This window comes from Budorcas taxicolor, chromosome 8 (genome assembly GCF_023091745.1).
Source record: "Budorcas taxicolor isolate Tak-1 chromosome 8, Takin1.1, whole genome shotgun sequence".
NCBI lineage: Eukaryota > Metazoa > Chordata > Mammalia > Artiodactyla > Bovidae > Budorcas > Budorcas taxicolor.
This window is the reverse complement of record NC_068917.1, coordinates 8442129-8464191: the sequence shown is the minus strand read 5'-3', so window position 1 is coordinate 8464191 and position 22063 is coordinate 8442129. Positions and strand designations below refer to the sequence as shown.

General features: G+C 41.5%; 1 protein-coding gene across 1 annotated transcript in view; it reads right to left on the bottom strand.

Annotated features, from left to right (window-relative positions):
- GALNTL6 (polypeptide N-acetylgalactosaminyltransferase like 6) overlaps positions 1 to 22063 on the bottom strand; it is a 1453898-nt gene that overhangs the window by 125654 nt on the left and 1306181 nt on the right. The window contains exon 7 of the mRNA XM_052644952.1: positions 8199 to 8316. Within this exon, the coding sequence (XP_052500912.1) occupies positions 8199 to 8316 (118 nt within the window). The remainder of the gene's footprint in view (positions 1 to 8198; positions 8317 to 22063) is intronic.

Here is a 22063-nt window from a genome sequence, read left to right as displayed (position 1 = left end):
GGGTTCTATGACTGCATGAAGATAGCTTCCAAGTGTCTGCAGGTTCTCATTTCAGTTTTTTTTTAAGTCTTTATTGACTTTGTTACAATATTGCTTCTGTTTTATGTTTTGTGTTTTTGGTCACAAGGCATGTGGAATCTTAGCTCTCTAACCAGGGGTCAGACCAGTGTCCCCTGCCTTGGAAGGTGACGTCTTAACCCTGGACCCCTAGGGAAGTCCCTCTCATTTCAGTTTAGAGGAGCCCAGGCTGGGACTCCTGGTGGATGCGAAGTGGATGTGGTCCAGGCATCTCCAGTTTACCCCGACTCAGGAGCCCAAATGCAGAAGGAACAGCGTTGGCCTCTCTTGCCTTGGAAGACTGTGAATAAATGTGCCTTTGTACTTTAGAGGAGGCTTTTCTGGGCTGTGCTGGGTCTCTGGTGCCGCATGGGCTTTTCTCTAGGTGTGGTGGGCAGAGGCCACTGGCCCCTGCAGTGCGTGGGCTCCTCATTGAGGTGGCTTCTCTTGTGGAGCATAGGCTTTAGAGGGCCCAAGCTCAGTAGCTGGGGATCTCAAGAGCACAGGCTCAGTAGTTGTGGCGAATGGGCTTAATTGCTCCACAGCATGTGGGATCTTCTTGGATCAGGCATCAAACCCACATCCCCTGCACTGGCAGGCAGTTTCCTAACCACTGAGCCATCAGGGACACCCTAGAGGAGATTCTTAACCTAAGTTTTTTTGTGCTTTTCTGCTTTATTTGATGTTTATGTTTAACGGGTGAAATACCCATCTCAGTTGTACTTGACCTGAAGGCTCATACTGGGCTTTCTGGCATGTTTCCGCAGGGTCTAGCTCGCAGGGCACATGGATTCACGGTGAAGGTTTCTGTTTTAATATTTCAGAGGGAATAACCCAGACTTTCAGGAACAGAACAAAGTCTGGTTAGTTAAAATCTCGGCAATAAACAAGGACAGTGATAGATGGATGTGTTTCCATCTTTTCTGGGAAGGAAAAGAAAGCACTCCTTTGGCTGGTTTGCAGTGTAGCTGGAGACAGGTGAGGCAGACAATTGAGGGAAAGTTTCATGGTTTATGATTCAGTACACTAATCTGATTTGTGAGGTTCTTAGGAGCAATTATGAACTTTTAGGAGGGGAAAATAAAGCGACTCGGGGAATTAAATGAGTAAAAACTGGAGATCAGTTGAAAGAGGAGAAAAGAACAGGGAGGGAGGCTGGTGAAGAGGTTCCTGTGTATATTCTTAAGTTATTTCTGTGAATATGGAAATAACATATATTCCAAACAATACTGAGAAATTGGAATCAATTAATTCTCCAGGTGGCAACTGGAGAGCGTTTTTTCACATTTATCTTTGAATCTCTGGAGCTTAGCCCAGAGTTGGCACGTTGTAATGATGCTAAAGCTGAAACTCCAGTACTTTGGCCACCTCATGAAGAGTTGACTCATTGGAAAAGACCCTGATGCTGGGAGGGATTGGGGGCAGGAGGAGAAGGGATGACAGAGGATGAGATGGCTGGATGGCATCACTGACTCGATGGACGTGAGTCTGAGTGAACTCCGGGAATTGGTGATGGACAGGGAGGCCTGGCGTGCTGCGATTCACGGGGTTGCGAAGAGTCGGACACGAGTGAGTGACTGAACTGAACTGAACTGAACTGAATCAATCAATAAATGCCCACTGAATAAATTAGTGACTGATGAAGGCTGAAAGATTGTGAGAGGTAAGTTATAATTTCCTTACACATCTGAACCTTAAGCTTAACGCATGGGAAGGACAAGAGCACATAACAGAGGTGGTCACTTGCTGTTGCTGTCGTTCAGTCACTAAACCGTGTATGACTCTGGAGCGGGTTACCATGCCCTCCTCCAAGGGATTAAACCTGCGTCTCTTACATCTCCTGAACTGGCAGGTGGGTACTTTACCCCTAATGCCACCTGGGAAGCCCTTTTGTTTCCAGATGCAACTCCAAACTGAGTACCTGGAATACTGCCCTGATGTAAATTAGATGCTCAGTAAAAGCTAGTTGAGTGTCTGACTTAATGGTGTTTTTTCCTCCCTGGCAGCTGGTAACCTAGCAGCATTTGAAAGGCAGCTGGATAATTCTGGGTCATGTGAGAATTCAGATTCATATTAAAAGAGATTGAAGCCTGAGCACAGGGCAGACAGATCGTTTCTCTAGAGAGCTCTTTTCCTTGATTGTGTCATGAAATAACACAGCAATGTTTTTGTGATATGCTGTGCTGGCCTCTGTGTGATGGCATGAAATCTCCTTACCTCGCCAGATGTTAGAAAAAAGAAAGATATTCAGAGAGACAGAGAACTGAGGTGCCCTCATAGCCAGCATCGTCTGACCCAAAACTCAGCCTTTTAATATAAAGCAGAGGTTTTTCCTCCCTCCGCCCCGCCCTCCCCCCCTCCCAAGTTTTCTCAGTGGCTCAGACAGTAAAGAATCTGCGTGCAATGCGGGGGCCCTGGGTTCAATTCCTAGGTCAGGAAGATCCTCTGGAGAAGGGAGTGGCAGCCCCCACTCCAGTATTCTTGCCTGGAAAATTCCATGGACAGAGGAGCCGCCATGGATAGAGGCGGGCTACACAATCCATGTGGTCACAAAGAGTCAGACAAGACCGAGAGACTAACACACACTTTTCTGGACATTTTCATTCAGCCACAGAATCTTGTCATAAACATCACTGAAATGATTCTTTGGTTGACATGCAAACAGCAAGCAAAGATGCCTGATGACAAATGCAGACCGAAATCTTTTGAATGAGGGTTTCCAAGTTTCAGACTTGAAACAATTTCTTTATGATGGTGTGAAATAGACTGGTGAAGTCTCAGTTGTCTGTACATGCTCCCATGCCTGGAGGGCTAACCAGTGAGCATCTGACAGTGCTTTCCATGGTAAAATTAATCAATTTATGGACTATTTCTCCAAATACAGATATTTGATTTTTTCTTTGACTTTTTAAAATGTCATTGAGCAGAGCTATTTGTAGACAATTCTTTTGATTTATCTCATATGGAGAATATTCCTCATCTTCCATGCAAATTCCACCAAAACCTGCTAGAGTGTGTCCCCCTTATGTTCCAAGTAGTAATAGAGAGGGACAGGAACCCCAAGGTCAGCTCTGTCCTTGGAATTCTGTAGGCAAGAGTACTGGAGTAGGTTGCCATTTCCTTCTCCAGGGTACTTTCCAACCCTGGGATCGAATCTGGGTCTCCTGCATTGCGGGCAGATACTTTACCAACTAACCTACTAGGGAAGTACTAACTTTTTCTCCAAATACAGATATCTGATTTTTCTTTGACTTTTTAAAATGCCATTGAGCAGAGCTATTTGTAGATAGTTCTTTTGATTTATCTCATATGAAGAATATTCATCATCTTCCATGCCAATTCCACCAAAACCTGCTTGAGTGTGTCCCCCTCATGTTCCAAGTACTGATAGAGAGGGACAGCAAGCCCAAGGTCAGCCCACAATGGCGGGAAGGACAGAGGGATGTGTCTGAAATGGGACCCCATAAGACATAGCTGTTGACAAAGAATCTGGCATTCCCATCAAACAAACTGGGGCAACGTAGTCCTGAACCTCTAGCTCTGTTTCCATGGTTTCTAGACGAAGACAGCGGGGCTGCATTCCAATTATAACCTTCAGAATGACAGATAATGGGAGAAAGAGGAAGTGGGGTGATAAAACCCCAGGTCACCCTGAAAAGAAGCAGTAGATAGAAGTGATAGTGATGTGAGAGGTTCAAGTTTATATTTGTCTTAAAAATACCCCTGTGATGTAGAATGCAGATGTCCATTCTGCAAACTCTCAGGCTTCCCGCAGTACTTTTATCTACACCTGGTTCTTTATTCGAAGTCAGGTAACTCTTTAATACAGGTTTTCTTTTTCCATATTTTTTCTTTTTAAATAATTTTTTAAAAAGCGTAAGGACTTTGCCGGTGGTCCAGTGGCTAGGCCTGCATGCTCCCAGTGCAGTGCCTGGGTTCAGTCCTTGGTCCAGGAATTTATTAATAGATCCCACATGCCACAGCTGAAGACCTGGCATAGCCAAATAAATAAATAATAATTCAATAAATTAAAAAAATTGAGATATAGTTGGCTTACATTGTTTCAAGTGATTCATAGGTTATTATAAGATATTGAATATAGTTCCCTGTGCTATACAGTAGGTCCTTGTTTTTTATTTTATATATAGTAGGGTGTGTCTGTTAATCCTAAATTCCAAATTTATCCCTTCCCTGCTTACCCCTTTGGCAACTAGTTTGTTTTCTATGTCTGTGAGTCTATTTCTGTTTCATAAATAAGTTCATTTGTAGCTTTTTTGTTTTTAGATTCCACGTATGAGTGACACCATACATTACTTGTCTTTTTTTGTCTGACATTTCATTTAGCGTGATAATCTCTAGGTCCATCCATGTTGCTGCAAATGACATCTTTTTTCATTCTTTTTCTTATGGCTGAGTAACATTCTATTGTATACATGCACCGCAGCTTTATCCATTCCTCTGTCAATGGGCATTTAGGTTTGTCTTCATGTCATCACTGTTTTAAATAGTGCTGCTGTGAAAACAGGGGTGCATGTGTCTTCTTGAATTACAGTTTTGTCCAGATACATGCCCAGGAGAGGGAATGCTGGATCATACAGCAACTCTGTTTTTTGTTTGTTGGTTTTTTGAGGAACCCATCCATATTGGTTTCCTCAGTGGCTGCAACGATGGATAACCCACCAGCAGTATTAAGAAGGTTCCCTTTTCTCTACACCATTTCCACTATTTATTATTTGTACAATACAGATTTTTCTTCATAGTATTTTAAACCTAAAGAATTAAGACAATATAAAAACCAAAAAAACCTCTCGAACTGTGGAAAGTAAAGAGCATTCTTTGACTTCTGATATTGCAAATGTGGCGATGTTGTATTTTCCTTTACTGCTGGAGTCAGATGCAATTTTCTGTTTTTCCAGCAGAAGGAATTATTGCAATTCCTTCCAGCTTTGGAGCACATCTGATATCAGTAGTATTTTGCCAGAGTCAGCACAGAGTTTGCGGCTATGCTCTTGGCTATAATGAAGACACACTCCTCTGTTCAGTGAGAGGAACCATTGGCTAGAGACTAACAGGGTAACTGTGAACTTGGGAATGGTGTTGGCAGATATGACTTGGGTGAACGGACAATTTTATGTTTCTGTATTCTCTGCAATTGAGTCAACCTGAGCATTTTAATCCCTAAGCAATACCAGGCAGTTTATTTAATCTTTAGAACTTAGAAAAATTAATGTAAAAATCTTTAACACTTGCAAGTCTCAGTTTCTTCATCTATAAAATAGAATAATACCAACTTCTCAGAGCTGGTGGTTTTAAAATATATAATGCATGTAAAGCACTTGGCCTAGCTTTTGTATATCACATATCATTGAATAAATGGTGTAAATGTACCTATACAGAAGTTTGAGAAAACAGTGCCTAAGGTGTGAAATTAGATGTGTTTCAGTAATGGCGAAAAGCGCTAATTTAGTAAATAGTGTTCCCAGGTTTATTGCCAGCAATCAAATTAAAAATTCTAGATGTCCTGAAGCCTTCAGTCATGTCTCCTGAGTTTCTCTTTGGGGATGTTTATTTTATGACACTTTGGAGACAACATTTCTGTTAACACACTGAATATGGTTATTGCAGTTGAATAAAAACCAGTTTTATCAATTTCTTTTATGCATAAATTCAAAAAGTTTAGCTGGACTATTAGGTTTGACTTTTACTGTATTCAGGATGCATTTTATTTTAGCAAGAATTGGTTTGACTTTATAATAGAGGTAATTAAGAGAGCTGATTTATTTACTAAGATTTGGGTGTGGTAAATTTTGTGAGAATCACTATCTTTTATATGAATAATGACAAGGATAAAAGAAAAAAGAAAACCTTTTGCATAGTTTATTTTGCTTTGATTTTCTGATTTTCATGAAAGTGAAGTCGCTCAGTCGTGTCCGACTCTTTGCGACCCCATGGACTGTAGCCTACCAGACCCCTCCCTCCATGGGATTCTCCAGGCAAGAGTACTGGAGTGGGTTGCCATTTCCTTCTCTAGGGGATCTTCCCGACCCAGAGATCGAACCCGGGTCTCCCGCATTCCAGGCAGACGCTTTAACCTCTGAGCCACCAGGGATCTTCATATGTTGTAGTAAATGTTGTCATTTACAAATCCTGAAATTTGATATGCTATTATATATTTATAACCATTCCAGTACTCTTGCCTGGAAAATCCTGTGGATGGAGGAGCTTGGTAGGCTGCAGTCCTTAGGGTCACTAAGAGTCGGACACGACTGAGTGGCTTCACTTTCCCTTTTCACTTTCATGCATTGGAGAAGGAAATGGCAACCCACTCCAGTGTTCTTGCCTGGAGAATCCCAGGGACAGGGGAGCCTGGTGGGCTGCCGTCTGTGGGGTCGCACAGAGTCGGACATGACTGAAGTGACTTAGCAGCAGCATGTGTGTATTAGAATATATGTATATATATATGTATATAAATGTAATTAAGGCTTTTTTATGCAGATGACAGCACCCTTATGGCAGAAAGTGAAGAGGAACTCAAAAGCCTCTTGATGAAAGTGAAAGAGGAGAGTGAAAAAGTTGGCTTAAAGCTCAACATTCAGAAAATGAAGATCATGGCATCTGGTCCCATCACTTCATGGGAAATAGATGGGGAAACAGTGGAAACAGTGTCAGACTTTATTTTTTGGGGCTCCAAAATCACTGCAGATGGTGATTGCAGCCATGAAATTAAAAGACGTTTACTCCTTGGAAGAAAAGTTATGACCAACCTAGACAGCATATTCAAAAGCAGAGACATTACTTTGCCGACTAAGGTCTGTCTAGTCAAGGCTATGGTTTTTCCAGTAGTCATGTATGGATGTGAGAGTTGGACTGTGAAGAAGGCTGAGCGCCGAAGAACTGATGCTTTTGAACTGTGGTGTTGGAGAAGACTCTTGAGAGCCCGTTGGACTGCAAGGAGATCCAACCAGTCCATTCTAGAGGAGATCAGCCCTGGGTGTTCTTCGGGAAGGAATGATGCTAAAGCTGAAACTCCAGTACTTTGGCCACCTCATGGGAAGAGTTGACTCATTAGAAGAGACTCTGATGCTGGGAGGGATTGGGGGCAGGAGGAGAAGGGGACGACAGAGGATGAGATGGCTGGATGGCATCACCGACTTGATGGATGTGAGTCTGAGTGAACTCCGGGTGTTGGTGATGGACAGGGAAGCCTGGCGTGCTGTAATTCATGGGGTCTCAAAGAGTCAGACACGACTAAGGGACTGAACTGAACTAACTGAACAGATACATTGTATACGTTATGTATATGTAATAAAGGCTTCCTGGATGGCTCAGTGGGTAAAAAATCTGCCTGCCAATTCAGGAGAGCAAGTTTGATTGGAGAAGGGCTTGGCAACCCACCCTAATTCTTGCCTGGATGATCCCATGAACCGAGGAGCCTGGTGGGCTATAGTCCATGGGGTTGCAAAGAGTCAGACCCAACTGAGCGACTGAGAATATATGTAATAAAGTATATAATTTTAGAAGTACTTATGGTCCAAGCAAGTGGAAATGAAACCTGAGTAGTATCAGATAAAAATAAAACACTCACTTGTTTTGGAATTCTATAAAGATTCAGTTATACATATATACATCATTTAACCATTAAATCGCTCAGTCATGTCTGATTCTTTGTGACCCCATGGACTGTGACTCATCAGGCTCCTCTGTCCGTGCAATTTTTCCGGCAAGAATACTGGAGTGGGTTGCCATTTCCTTCTCCAACACGTGTGTTTGTTCTAGAACAAACACAAAGGGTAGAAGCTCCAGTAATTCCATTGTTTTCACCTCCTAGCCACTGTCTGTCTGCTCTGGGGACCTGAGAAGGAACGCACCGCCAGTGGAGCAGCCGGGGTGCGCTCGCAGCGCGGTTCTTGCCTGCAAGTGGGATTCTGGACTTTCTCCTCTGCTTTACTTTGATGACATGACTGCGTCTCTCGGAAGCTTCAGGAGGAAGTAGCCTCTCTCAGCCAAAAGCTGAGGTGGGAAAATGACATGTCTGTTTTCGATGTCAATTTACAGCACAGGTCACAAAACGAAATGTCGCCATTCCATTAGAATTGTCAAAAAGACATCGACCTAGTGTGGCAAGGGTGCTGACGGCTTACCTTGAAAGAAATTTCATACTGCTCTCCTCCCCAGATCTCCAGACCTGGATCATAGCCACCCAACTCCCAAAACCATTTGCGATCCACGGCAAAGAGCCCTCCAGCCATAACGGGAGACCTGTGAAAGGAATAAAACCATCTTTAGAGGGCTCTGAGCATCGGGGACTGGGCATTTTGCTTGGGGATAAAAACAGCAAACTTTAAGTTTCAGTGGTCACTGCACAGTGTTTCAGCACAGGTTTTCTGTGAGCGTACATGAGTTCTCACTGGGTCTCCGATCGCTCCTGGAACCCCCATGGGCTTTGAACCTCATAGTTCAGGCTCTCAAGCCACTCAAGCCCCGTGGAGTCACACATTAGCTACGTGTGTTTGTCATCAGAGAGAAGTATATGATGACTAGTGACTGATACGTTGGGAAAATCAGTGGTTTTATGGCTTTTCCTCAACGTGAAAGAGATCTTAAACTATCAGACACATAAAAACATAGAAAACACAGTTGTAGACCGTAACTTTAATTAATTTCTCACATGTATTCACCATGCTCCTACCATTTCCAGGTCATGTCCATTTAACAGACTATGAGATGGTCAGTTAGAACAAAATAACCAACCAGAACTAGTTTTATTTGCATGCCAATGCTGGAGTTCAGTCTTTTCACTTTAATTATGTTCTTTTTTTTTTTTAATTTTTATTTTTACTTTATTTTACTTTACAATACTGTGTTGGTTTTGCCATACATTGACATGAATCCACCACGGGTGTACATGCGATCCCAAACATGAACCCCCCTCCTACTTCCCTCCCCACAACATCCCTCTGGGTCATCCCCGTGCACCAGACCCAAGCATGCTGTATCCTGCATCGCACATAGACTGGTGATTCGATTCTTACATGATAATATATATGTTTCAATGCCATTCTCCCAAATCATCCCACCCTCTCCCTCTCCCTCTGAGTCCAAAAGTCCGCTATACACATCTGTGTCTTTTTTGCTGTCTTGCATACAGGGTCATAATGATGTTCTTTTTAAAGTCTACCTTTCTAGGAAACATTCTTTTGATCAAATAATAATTTCTGCTCTTGCTAGGATGCATTGCAGTCACATTATGTAATGAGGTAATTTATAATCATTGGATCCTGCCCTAAAATGTTTTTTTTTTTTTTTGCAATTCAGGAGCAGCTTTTCAGTTTTTCTATTATTATTATTATTTAATGTTTTTGCCCCTGTTTTGCAGTGGGAGCATGAAGTCTTAACTACTGGACTGCCAGAGGAGTCTGCTCACGTGTGTGTGTGCGCGTGTTTAATATTTATGTATTTGGCTGCGCCGAGTCTTAGTTGTGGCGCATGGAATTTTTTAGGTGTGGCATGTGGGGTCTTTAGTTGCGACACGCACACGCTTAGCTGTGGCATGTGGGATCTAGTTCCTTGACCAGGGGTCAGACTTGGACCCCTGCATTGGGAGCTGGGAGTCTTAGCCACTGGACCACCTGGAAAGTCCCTGCTCTTGTGTTTTTGAATGTTCACTGTATGCTGGGCTCTTCTGTGAGATTCTTGTCCAGTTCTTTTGACTAATCCTTACTGCAGCCCTAGGAATACCATCCCTGTGTTCTATTGGGAGAAACAGGATGAGAGAGGGAGGGCCCAGCATCCTCTCTGGGCCAGGATGGTGGTGGTGCTGTGGCTGAACCAGGTACTCTGATTCCAAAGCCTTTGAGTTCTTTACTGCAATGCTGTTTCTGTTTCAGTGTTTAAAGAGAGTTGATGTTGTTTAGTTGCTAAGTTGTGTCCCAGTCTTTGCGATGCCATGGACTGTAGCCCACCAGGTTCCTCTGTCCGTGGGATTTCCCAGGCAAGAATACTGCAGTGGGTTGCCATTCCCTTCTCCAGGGGATCTCCCCGACTCAGGGATTGAACCCACATCTCTGAGTCTCCTGCACTGCAGGAGGATTCTTTACCCCAGGTAGAGAGACAGCTACATAAATGTGTACATAAAACACCTGGAGAACACTTTATGCAGACCAAGCAAATCTGTAAAAACACACACAGTCAACACAATTTTTGTGACACTTCTGAAGATTTTTTGGAAAGAAAGGATATTTATACATATAAGTACAAGACACTAAATACTGAAGGCATGTTTAAAAATGTCTAAGTAAATAAGACACACCAATTTACAGACTCACTGAAGTTGTGCCGTTGGTAACTTTTTATGATGCTCTAGAGGGACATAAATGTGAATTTATTTAAGTGTGTTGTATATTTCAGAGACTTTGTATGTTACGATGGTACTTGGCCTAATCACTTCAGTTTAAGATTTTAAAAAATATGTGTATACTCTCTGTAGATGGAAAGATTACAAGACAGGAAGAGGGATTTACTTCTCCCCTAGGAAAGTGAGCAGGATTGAAATAATAACACAAAGGATCTCATGCATTTCAAAAATTCTGTTTGAAATGGAAGTCTTGGAACCAGATGTGCCTTACTTTCGCTCTTTCTCCAGCAGTATATTCTCTTCCCATTTTCCATGCCCTGAATTTTAGAGGGAATCACAGCTGAAGCTGGGACAGACCGGCATGAGACCACATCCTGGGGGCAGTTCCTCAGTGATCGTATTTGATACATCTGTGTCGTCTTTGGATCCATGGGGCTTGGGCTTAAGTGATTAGAAATTCTCAGTCCTTAATAATAAATTATAAAACATAATTGAGAGATAACCCAGCATAATATATAGCTTGCTTCACTGTTAGAAAAGAGCAATGCATGCATGCTCAGTTGCTTCAGTCATGTCAGACTCCTTGCGACCCTGTGGACTGCAGCCCGCCAGGCTCCTCTGTCCATGGGATTCTCCAGGCAAGAATACTGGAGTGGGTTGCCATGCCCTCCTCCAGGGGATATTCCCCACTCAGGGATCGAGCATGCATCTCCTATATCTCCTGGATTGCAGGGGGATTCTTTACTGCTGACCCTCTGGGGAAGCCCCAAAAGAGCAATAGTCGTAATGGAATTGCATGTACCTAATTTTTGAATTCTGGATCTAATGGAGCAGGGACTAGTTTAGGTGTGTGGGAAGATGATGTGTCCAAGTGTTGGGGAAATTAGGATATTCAGAATGCAGCTGGGTATATATGTTCTTAGACCAGAGATATGGTCAAAACTGGAAGTAAACTTAGTTGACATCAGTTTAAACACAGCAAGAAAAATCATTAGAATGTATGAAAATATCCACTAATATTGAAGGAACATGGCACTGAGCTGTGTTTATTTTGGCCAAAATACACCTGCATTTCATAAAATTACAAAAAGAAATTGTCAGTTCTCTTCAGTCTGGACCACAAATGGAAAGATCTTAAGTCCTACCAATGTATTCTCATTTTCCTGTGTAAAACATGAGACTAGAGTGCAACAGAATTTACACTGTGCAGACTCAATCTCCCAACTAGAGTTACTACTATTATAGATATGGAGCTAGTATAGATATTGGGAAGAGAACATCCTAGATTGATATTTTTTTATTGTAAATGATTTGTGGAAGCACAACATCTTGTTTTCTTGGTGAGTTTATAAAAAACTAAACTTGGGATGTATCTTTGGTTAGTTTGAGGCATAATAAAATAAATTCATGTGGACCCCCTTACCTTCACTGATATTGTTTCCAAGCCCTAGATAAATTAGCATCTCCTATCTTGATTAGTGTGAATGATTGGTATGAAACAAGCCTTTCGTTTGTGTATTTATTCATATTTGTCTATTCATCTTTTGAACAGTGTAACTAAGGTATAGTTGTCATGCAATGAATTGCAAATATTTTAAGTGGAAAATTTGATAGGTTTTGACTTATGGATACCGCTGGGTACCATCATTACATTCAGGAAAAAATAACACATCTATCGTGCCTCCAAAGTTTCCTCATTGTATCCCTCCCTCCCTCCTGACCCTCTTCTCATTCCTTTCCTCTAGGACATAACTGATTTCTGCCTCTGTAGATGAGTTTGAATTGTCTAGAATTTTATATAAATGAAATCATACAGTATGTACTCTTCTTTGGGAGCGTCAGACTCCTTTCATTCGTGTCATTATTCTGAGACTCACTCTCGTTGTAATGTCTGTTAATAGTTTCTTCCTTTTTTATTGCTGAGTAGTATTCCATTTGCATGGATATACTATGGTTTGATTATCTATTTGCACACTGATGAACGTTTGGGTTTTTTTTTCAGTTTGGGGTTATTACAAATAAAGCTGCTATGAGTTTTGTGTGCTAATCTTTGTGTGGATATATGCTTTCATTTCTCTTGAGAAAAAGCCTGTGAGTGCAATGACTAAATCATGTGGTAGGTGTGGGTTTAGCCTTTTAAGAAACTGTGAAACTCTTTCCCAGAGTGCTTGTAACTTTATATTCCCACCAGCTGTATTTGAGTTCCAACTGCTACTATCCTCATATACTTGATATGGGCAGTTGGAAGTTTAGTCACTATAACAGGGGCGGTATCTTATTACGGTTTTGTTTTGCATTTCCACAATGATTAATGGTGCTGAGCAAATTATGTTATTCCTTTATTTTGCCTAGTCAGTCTGGCTAGAAGTTTATTGATCTGCTTAAAGAATTAACTTTTGGTTTCATTGATTTTTCTCTATTGTTTTCAGTTTTATATTTCGTTGATTGCTCCGTGGTCTTCATTAGTTTAATTATTCTACTGACTTTGTACTTTCTTTTCTCTTCTTTTTCTAGTTACTTAGGGTGGAAGCTGATATTATTGATCTGAGATGTTTTTCTAATAAAGCTATTTAGTACTATAAGTCTCCCTGAAGTACTGCTTTAGAAGAATTCTGCAAAAACATGATATTCAGTGTTCCCATTTTCATCATGTTCAAATACTCCAAACTTTCTCTTTTGTTTTCCTTCTGTGACCTATGGGTTATATAAATGTATGTAATTTAATTTCCAACTATTTGAGATGTTTTTTTGGAGATCTTTCTGTTATTGATTTACATGTAATTCCATTGTGGTTAGGGAACACACTTTGAAAGACTTGAATCCTTTTAAATTTATTGGGGTTTTTTAATGGGTCAGAATGTGATCTATACGAATGTATTCTGTTGCCACTGAATGGAGTGGTTTATAAATATTTATTAGGTAAACCTGGTTGATAGTGTTGTTCAAGTCTTCCATATTCTTATTGATTTTTCTGCCTCCTTGTTGTATCAGTTACTGAGAGGGATATTGAAATCTATGACTATAATTCTGGATTTGTTTATCTCTTCCTCTGTTCTATCAAATTTTTGCTTCATGCATTTTGTAACTCTATTAATAAGTGCATATATGTGTAGGAATTTCATGTGCTCTTGATGAATTGACCTCATTCTCATTACAAAATGACTCATCACCTCTGGTAATATTCTTTACTCGGGCATTGATCTTGCTTGGGTATTAGTATAGCCATTTCAGCTTTCTTTAGATTTATACTCTCAGAACACTAATATTTATACCTGTTAGGCCTTTTTACTTTACTTTTTAAACTATTTGTGTCTATATTTAAAGTGGTTTTCTTGTTGGCAGCTTATAGTTGCATCTTGCTGTTAAAAATCCCTGCTTTTTCATTGGGATGCTGAGATCACTTACTTTTAATATGATTATTCATGTGATTAAAGGTTTAAAACATTAAGGTTTAAAACATTAAGGTTTAAAACAATTATCTTCTTTGCTTTCTGTATGTCCCATCTGTTGTTTCCTTTTCCTTCTTTTCCTATCTTTATGGTTAATTGAATATTTTTCGTGATTGCATTTGGTGCTTCTCTGCGTGCGTAAAAAATTTTTCTTTGAGATACAGAACTTTTTGGGTGCTGGATATTTTGAACATTTTTGAGCTTTGTTCCAGGATGCAGTTGGAGGTAGTTTGACCCTTTTGCAAGCCTTAAGCAAGGCATAATCTACAAATTATTCACACCCTTAAGGCAAGACCCTGTGTGTGCTTCAGTCAAGGTCCTGCGATCATCGGGTTGTTCAGTCTGATGGGAACAGACTCTCTTCTCAGCCTTGGGTGCCTTCTGGCCACTGTTCCTTCTGATTCTTTCTAGTGGTTCTTTTGCATTTGTGGGCAGTTTCTTCTCATGCACAGGCTCTTGTCAGTCCTCTGCGGAGGACTCGGGGGGTACCCTCGGGAGCTCCCTCCCGTGTGACTCTCTTCTGCTCTTGAAATTCCAGCTGCCCTCTTCTCCCTAGATTCTTGGCTCCACATTGATTTAGGCTGGCCTCACCAGGCTCCTCTCCTTACACCACAACCTGGAGACTCTCTCAAGTAAGCAAACTGGGGATGATTCCAGGTCTCACCTAATTTTTTCCCATCTCTCAGGAATCAGTGTCCTTCATCCCTAGATGTCTGCTATCTTGAAAACCACTGTTTCACGTGTGTTTGTTTCTTGTTTTTTCAGATGACAGGGTAAATCTGGGCCATGTTACTCCAACTTGTTCAGAAATGAAAGTCTGAAAATCTACCCATTAATCTTTGTTTTAGAATATTTTAAAATATGTATTTTTAGTAGATGGTATGTTTGCGTGTTTACAAGGAATCTTGCTCCTACTTCTGTCCCCACCAGTCTAACTGTATCATCACAAACAACCGTATGTTTTCCTTATGTATCTTTTCAGAGATATTTCAGTTATATAAGCAAACATAAATGTATTTTATTTTTCTTCCTACTCTATGAAAATGGTTGTATGCTACATCCAGTGGTCTTTACCTAATTCTTTTTAAAACTGCCTAACATATTTTTTTATATCTATTTTTGTTTATTTATTTGGCTGTTCTCTTAGTTGTGTCATGCAAACTCTTAGCTGTGGCATGTGGGATCTAGTTCCTTGACAAGGGATTGAACCTAGGTCCCCTGCATTGGGAGCTTGGAGTCTTAGCCACTGGACCACCAGGGAAGTCCCTCCCTAACATGTTTTAATGATCATGTCTTGGTGAAAAGGGCTTTCTTGTTTTATTTTCCTAATATTTGCTCATTATTCCATTATGCATAAATTTGTGTATCTATGTATAGAGTGAACATTTAGATTATTTTCACTATTTTCCTATTTCAGAACTTCCACAATAAATAATGTACATATATCATTTCCATGTGTGTGAATAACTCTTTAGGATAAATGCCTAGAATTTTATATCCTGGTTTGTTATAAAGAGTAAAACTGTAGAAACTGATTTACTTTTCCACTTCTGGAAGCTAAAGTTTCATTGTAAATTGTGTCCTAACCTGACACTTTAGTTCAAGTTTCACAGCAGTCCAAATGCAATGATTTAGGGTCTGATAAAATTAGAGAAGAGTCAGATAAAAGTGGCAATTCTACCGAGAAATTACAGATAGATCATAAAATATTAGTATCTGTCAGTCTACTGGTCGATTTCTCCAAGGAAACATCATTATTGTGATAATACTTAGAGAGGAATTGTTGAAAAGTTTCCCAGGGTAATTCATTTTTCAAAAAGGAAAGAAAGAGGAATAAAGGATGGATTTGAGGCTGGAAAAGGCCCTGTGCTGGGAAGGAGAATAGTAATAAGAGGAGGAGGGAGGCCAGTGCTGCTGGCACCAGAGCATCCAGGGGGTGGGGGTGGGGGTGATGCTTGAGAGGTGACCCGTGCAGAGCCATGCAGGGTGGGCGCTCAGAATTCCCGCTGGTCCATGAAATGGGCAATGCCAATGCAGCACAGATTATCCCTAAATTAGTCTATATTTATTCTTCCACCTGGATGGCCACCACCCTCTCACTTCAAGCACAGAGGGAGCCAGGGCACCAGCCCCAGTGTTTCTTGTGGCTTGGCAGGAAGAATCTGCTCAAAGGCTCATAGAAGCTTGTCCTTCTAATTCTTGCCCTTCCCAGCTTGAGATCACAGATGATGCCCAGGGTGGGAAGGGAGAAGGGAGAAGGTAGACCTCCATAGAGCTGTCATCCTGGGGTGATGGAGCCCCCCACCCTGTGCTTTGAAAGTGCCACTGGGATATACAGGGAGGATACCTGCTCTCCACCTCCCCACTCTCCCCCCAAAAACACAGCTCTTGGCTTTAACAGACTACCCTGTGTGGAATTCCCAGAACTGCTGGATTCAAAACCAGGTGGCTTGCCAGCAAGGTTCTTGGTGGCCACCCCAGTGGATTGGTAGCCATGGTCAAAAGGACAAGTCTGTTGGTTTGGCCTCACTGGATTCTGGAATGTTTGTCTTCCTGGAGAAGAAGGGACTGCCATTGTAAGACAGACTGAACTTCCTGCTGCTTTTGTGCAGGGAACTCAGAGCTGGATTCTGGGTGGGTTGCAATCCATACCTCATCACACAGATGGGAGTTAACTCTTGTGCAAAATTTTTCAGTGACATCAAGAGAAGGATAGCTTTGTTCCCCATAGATTAAAAAAGATTTCATTGTTGCATTGTTTTCTCATCAGAGAAAAGGGAGAAGGGCCGTTGATATTTTTAACTTATTCTTCTACTTTCTTGGTGGCTCAGATGGTACAGCGTCTGCCTGAAATGCAGGAGACGTGGGTTCGGTCCCTGAGTTGGGAAGATCCACTGGAGAAGGAAATGGCAACCCACTCCAGTATTCTTGCCTGGAAAATCCCATGGACAGAGGAGCCTGGTAGGCTACAGTCCATGGGGTCACAAAAGAGTCGGACACGACTGAGCGACTTCACTTTCTCTACTTTCTATTTTCCATTTTAAATATATATTAATTGCCCAAAACCCTTCCCACTGGCCTCGTGTCCTGCAATTTTTAATTTGTTTATCTTCATACTCCTTGACTTCTTCCAAAATACTGTTACTGATTTTGTTTCTCTGGGAATGTTAACACACTGTAGACATGTTTTACTGGGACTGTGTGTCCGTGTAACTTTTAACATATTAGTTTACTTTATGAATATTGCTCAGACAATGTCACAAAGCAGGTTTTGGGTTTTGCCATTAGGAAGCAACTGTTATCCTTGGGTTGACTTTTAAAATGAATATAACCATGAAGCAACATATTCCTAGAGAAGATTCTTTATTCTTCAGGCCATAGACCTGTGACTTTGCTAAATACCTAATGGAAATCAGTTTTCCATTTTATATGATCGCTATTGAACCAAGTAATGAATATGCTTTCTTTTTTAACTTACAGCAGACTAGTTTACTTTTCCACATCAGTTTTTATATTCTAAACTTTACTGACTTTAAGTTCATGGGGCAATAATGTAAAAATGTCCTAGAAACATTCTTATTTGGTACCAGTGAAAAATTCCTCATGTTCTCCTTTGCAAATGCGTTTTTCAAAGTGTGTTTTTGGTTGTTTTTGCTAAAATAGAAGGTGTATCCTTTTTTTTTTTTTTTTGGTCTTACCCTGCTTCACGTGGGATCATTGTTCCTGGACCAAGAATCAAACCTATGTCCCCTGCAGTGGAAACAGGGAGTCTTAACCATAGAACCATCAGGGAAGCTCGGGATGTGGTTCCTAATTATAGTAACCTAACCCCATGATTCCCACAGAATTCTAAGAAGTTGCTATAGTCTTCCTAATATTCTTTATTTCATACATGGACTCTTTCCTGACATGAGAACAAAAATGGCATTTTAATAAAAAATCTCTAGAGTATTTTTGTTTACCTACTCTCACTTTCAGAAAGTGTTATTTCACATTTTAATACATCTTGTTCATTCTTTAGGAGTCCAGACTAAAAAAATATCCTACTGAAAGATAAATACACATAAAAATTTATTTTTAAAATGGACAATTAAAACCTAGGTCCAAGAACCCAAAGGAAACCTTCAATTTGGTCTCTTAGAGATCTGGTTCTCAATTTCCTTTCACTTTAGTGGTGTCAGTGAGAATTCTGAATGTGTGGGTTGGAATGTGAATTTGATCAGAAATGAATGGCATGATTTCTCACAGGACTCCATCAAGCCAAGTCAATCAACATCGAGACAACCCACATAATTTTCGATTATGTAATGAGAAGTTTTTAGTTGGCCCATGCCTCAGAACAGTTACAGCTAAAATATAATTTTTCAACTAGGATTCAAATTGTTGAGTAAAATGATACTGCAGATTCAAACATAGTATCTTTTCTAACAAGTTTTTTCTTTTAAGTATTAGATCATCGGTTTCATTAGAATTTTGCAGAGTGGCTAAAAAGCTCCTGATATATTGACTTGTCTCATTTATCTCTTTTTTGCTGATTTATTTTATTTAAAATTTTCATTTTATTGGAGTATAATTGCTTTACGGTGTTGTGTTAGTTTGTGCTGTACAATGAAGTGAGTCGGCCATATGTGTACATACAGCCCCTCTCTCCTGTGTCTCCCTTCCAGCCATCCCTGCCACCCCTCTAGGTAATCACAGAGCACCCCGTGAACTTACTGAGTAGCTGCCATGAATCAGACACAATAGAGAGTACGTTTTCTCACTGCAGCCTTCATGTAACAATACAGCGCTACAGCGGGAGCGGTGGACCACAGTTCAGCCAGTCAGCAGGAGATTCCAATGCCTCACTTTACAGATTAGGGGACTGAGACCCAGAGCTATCAAGTGATATATCTAAGGTCAAACAGGTCATGGGGAAAAAATAACCTGCATGTGTTTTTACTTTTCAGTGTTATTATAAATTCCCTAGATCATTCTTTGATTTTTCCAACCTTTCAGCAATTAGAATAAGTGCTAGTGGTAAAGAACCCATCTGCTAATACAGGAGATGTGGGTTCAATCCCTGAGTGGGGAAGATCCCCTAGAGAAGGAAATGGGAATCCACTCCAGTATTTTCACCAGGAGAATTCCATGGACAGAGGAGGCTGATGGGCTCCAGTCCATTGTGTTGCACAGAGGCGATGTGACTGAAGCGACTTAGCATGCATGCATGCAGGCATGTTTCAATGCTACTTTTTCTATTTGGCCCACCCTCTCCTGCCCTCCCTGTGTTCACAAGTCTGTTCTCTATGTCTGGGTCTCCACTGCTGCTCTGCAAACAGGTTCATCAGTACCATCTTTCTAGATTCTGTATATAGGCATTAGTGTATGATATTTGTCTTTCTCCTTTCAGTATTCTTGCCTGGAGAATCCCTTGGACAGAGGATCCTGGTGGGCTACAGTCCATGGGGTCACAAAGAGTTAGACATGAATGAGTGATTAACACTTTCATACTTTCTGACTTACTTCACTCTGTATAATAGACTCTAGGTTCATCCACCTCACTAAAACTGAGTCAAATGTGTTCCTTTTTATGTCTGAGTAATATTCCATTGTATCAATGTACCACAACCTCTTTATCCATTCATTTGTTGATGTACATCTAGGTTGCTTCCATGTCCTAGGTATTGTCAATAGTGCTGCTGTGAACATTGGGGAACATGTGTACCTGAGGAATATGCAAAGGGTATATGCCCAGTAGTGGGATTATTGGGTCATATGGTAGTTTAATTCCTCATTTTTTAAGGAATCTCCATACTGTTTTCCATAGTGCCTTTATCAATTTGCATTGCCACCAACAGTGCAAGAGGGTTCCCTTTTCTCCACACCCTCCCCAGCATTTATTTTGACATGAATTTCCCACAGATCCCTAACAGTGCTGCTGAGGGCTCCTCACTTCAGTCCCTGGTCTCCCATTTGTTTTGATCTGTCAGGCTCCATTCCCCTGTGCATGCTGCTGTGGCCCTTGGAATGATCTTTCCTCGTTGCCAGCCCAGGCTCTGATCCCTCCCATCAAAACCAACCCCACAAGGAACACAGTTAATGATGTGAAATGGCAAAGCAAATCATTTATTTCAGTAGTCACAGTGGCTGTTCAGAACTAACAAGCCCACGTGCAGCCTGGGGAGTCTTTCTTCCTAGATACAAATAGGACGTCTCATTCCAGGGATATATGCTAGTTGTTAAAATTCAGGCATGGATGAAACTGCAGGAAAGCTTGTTTTATGCTTCATTTATTTAATAAACATTTGATAGTTTCTGCTTACAAAAACATTACCCCTTCATCTTAGTAAGGAATGCAAAATAATGCTTTTTCCCTTCAGCACTGACTGCATTGCAAAGGCAATTCTGGTCTCATTTCCTAGTATTTTATGTTAAGTTAGAATGGGCTGAAAGTGGCATGGATTTTTAATACCTCTTATCGAAACTTTGGGCGTCCCTTGTGGCTCAGTGGTAAAGAACTTCCCTGCCAAAGCAGGAGGTGTGGAGGATTCAGAAGATCCTCTGGAGGAGGCAACTCACTCCAGCATTCTTGCCTAGAGAATCCCATGGACAGAGGAGCCTGGTGGGCTACAGTCCATGGGGCAGCAAAAGAGTTGGATATGACTTAGCGAATAAGCAAAACAACAAATCAACACTTTAATAAATTTATACCATACCTCCACCACATGCTTGATGCTCTTAATTCCTTAAAAACAGAACAGAGCACAAGAAAACGGGGACTGAGGAAACGTGGTAGTAAGCAAAAAGACTGTAGCTATAACTTATACAGATATCTTCATGAAAGCGTCACCTTCTTTTCCCCTCTGGGTCAGCCCATCCACAGAGAAGTTTCATCTAAGTTGCATCACGTGACAGGAGGAAGAACACCCTCTCTGCCCTGCATCTGGTTCCACTTCTGGTTCTCATTTGAGAGCGTTTTTCACACATGTGCACAAGTTCTTAGCCCCTCTTCTCATTGAGAAGTGGGTCCACATCTCTGTCCTTGAACTTGGATGGGGTTATGACAGCCCTGACCCAGTAATGCCTCGTGGCTCCTGAGCTGGTTCACAGGAGACCCCACAGCTTCCGTCTTGCTGGAGTGCTTGATGTCAGAGCTCTGAGCTTCCCTGAGAGCACTCAGTCCCCAGGCCGGGAGGAGCAAAGGTTCCATAGAGAACCCACATGGAGGGGCCTTGATGCTCTTCTCCTTTGATCTCTTTCCTAACTTGTCATGTGTTTTTAAAGATTCTTATTGTTGTTTATTTACAAAGTCATGTCTGACTCTTTGCGACTCTATGGACTGTGGCCCACCAGGCTCCTGTGTCCATGGAATTCTCCTGGCAGGAATATTGGAGTGGTTGCTGTTTCCTTCTTCAGAGGATCTTCCCAACCTGGGGATCGAACCCATGTCTTCTTCATTGGCAGGAAGGTTCTTTACCACTGAGCCGCCAGGGAAGCCCCCCTTCTAATACCATCTTCTCATATTATCGCAACGGAGGTTAGGATTTCAACATGCGCATTTTTGAGGGGACAAAAGCACTCAGTCCCTAACAGATGTTGATTTTCCAGGGACTTTTTTTTTTTTTTTTTAATAAGTTACTTAACAGATGACCAAGGAATACGTTGAATAACCTTCTTGTGGTTAAATGCAAAAAATGATTACTGAGCACCAAGTCCAAGGTACTGGATCTGGGATGCAAAAGTGAGGAGTCACTTTCCATCCCTTTGGTGCCCAGGGAGAGTGGGGGAGACAGATGTGACATCAACACAGCGTGGTGTGAGACGTGGCCAAGGTGTGTTCACACTCTGTGGTATCACTAAAGGGGTTATGTATCTTATCCTGGGTATGGCAGTGAGGTGGTGAGGGGAGAGGGAAGGAGCAGGTGTCAGGCAGAGGAAATAGATCTGACAAAGCCTGAAGACAGAGAGAGCATGGTGTGTCCCCAGTGGGGTTTGCAGGGTGTGGTGTGTGCTCTGTGTTTAAGTATATGCACTGGAAACTTGGATAAAGCTGGGCAGTCAGGTACAAGGATTACGGAGGATGGGACCACAGACCCTGGCAGGAGGACAAGGTGTTGGGGTGTTGGGGGCCTTGTGAACCATCTCCTAGAGCGTGGGTATGATATGGACATTTTAGTTTGTACTCTGTTGGGCCATGGAAATTGAAGAAAAATTGTAGTTT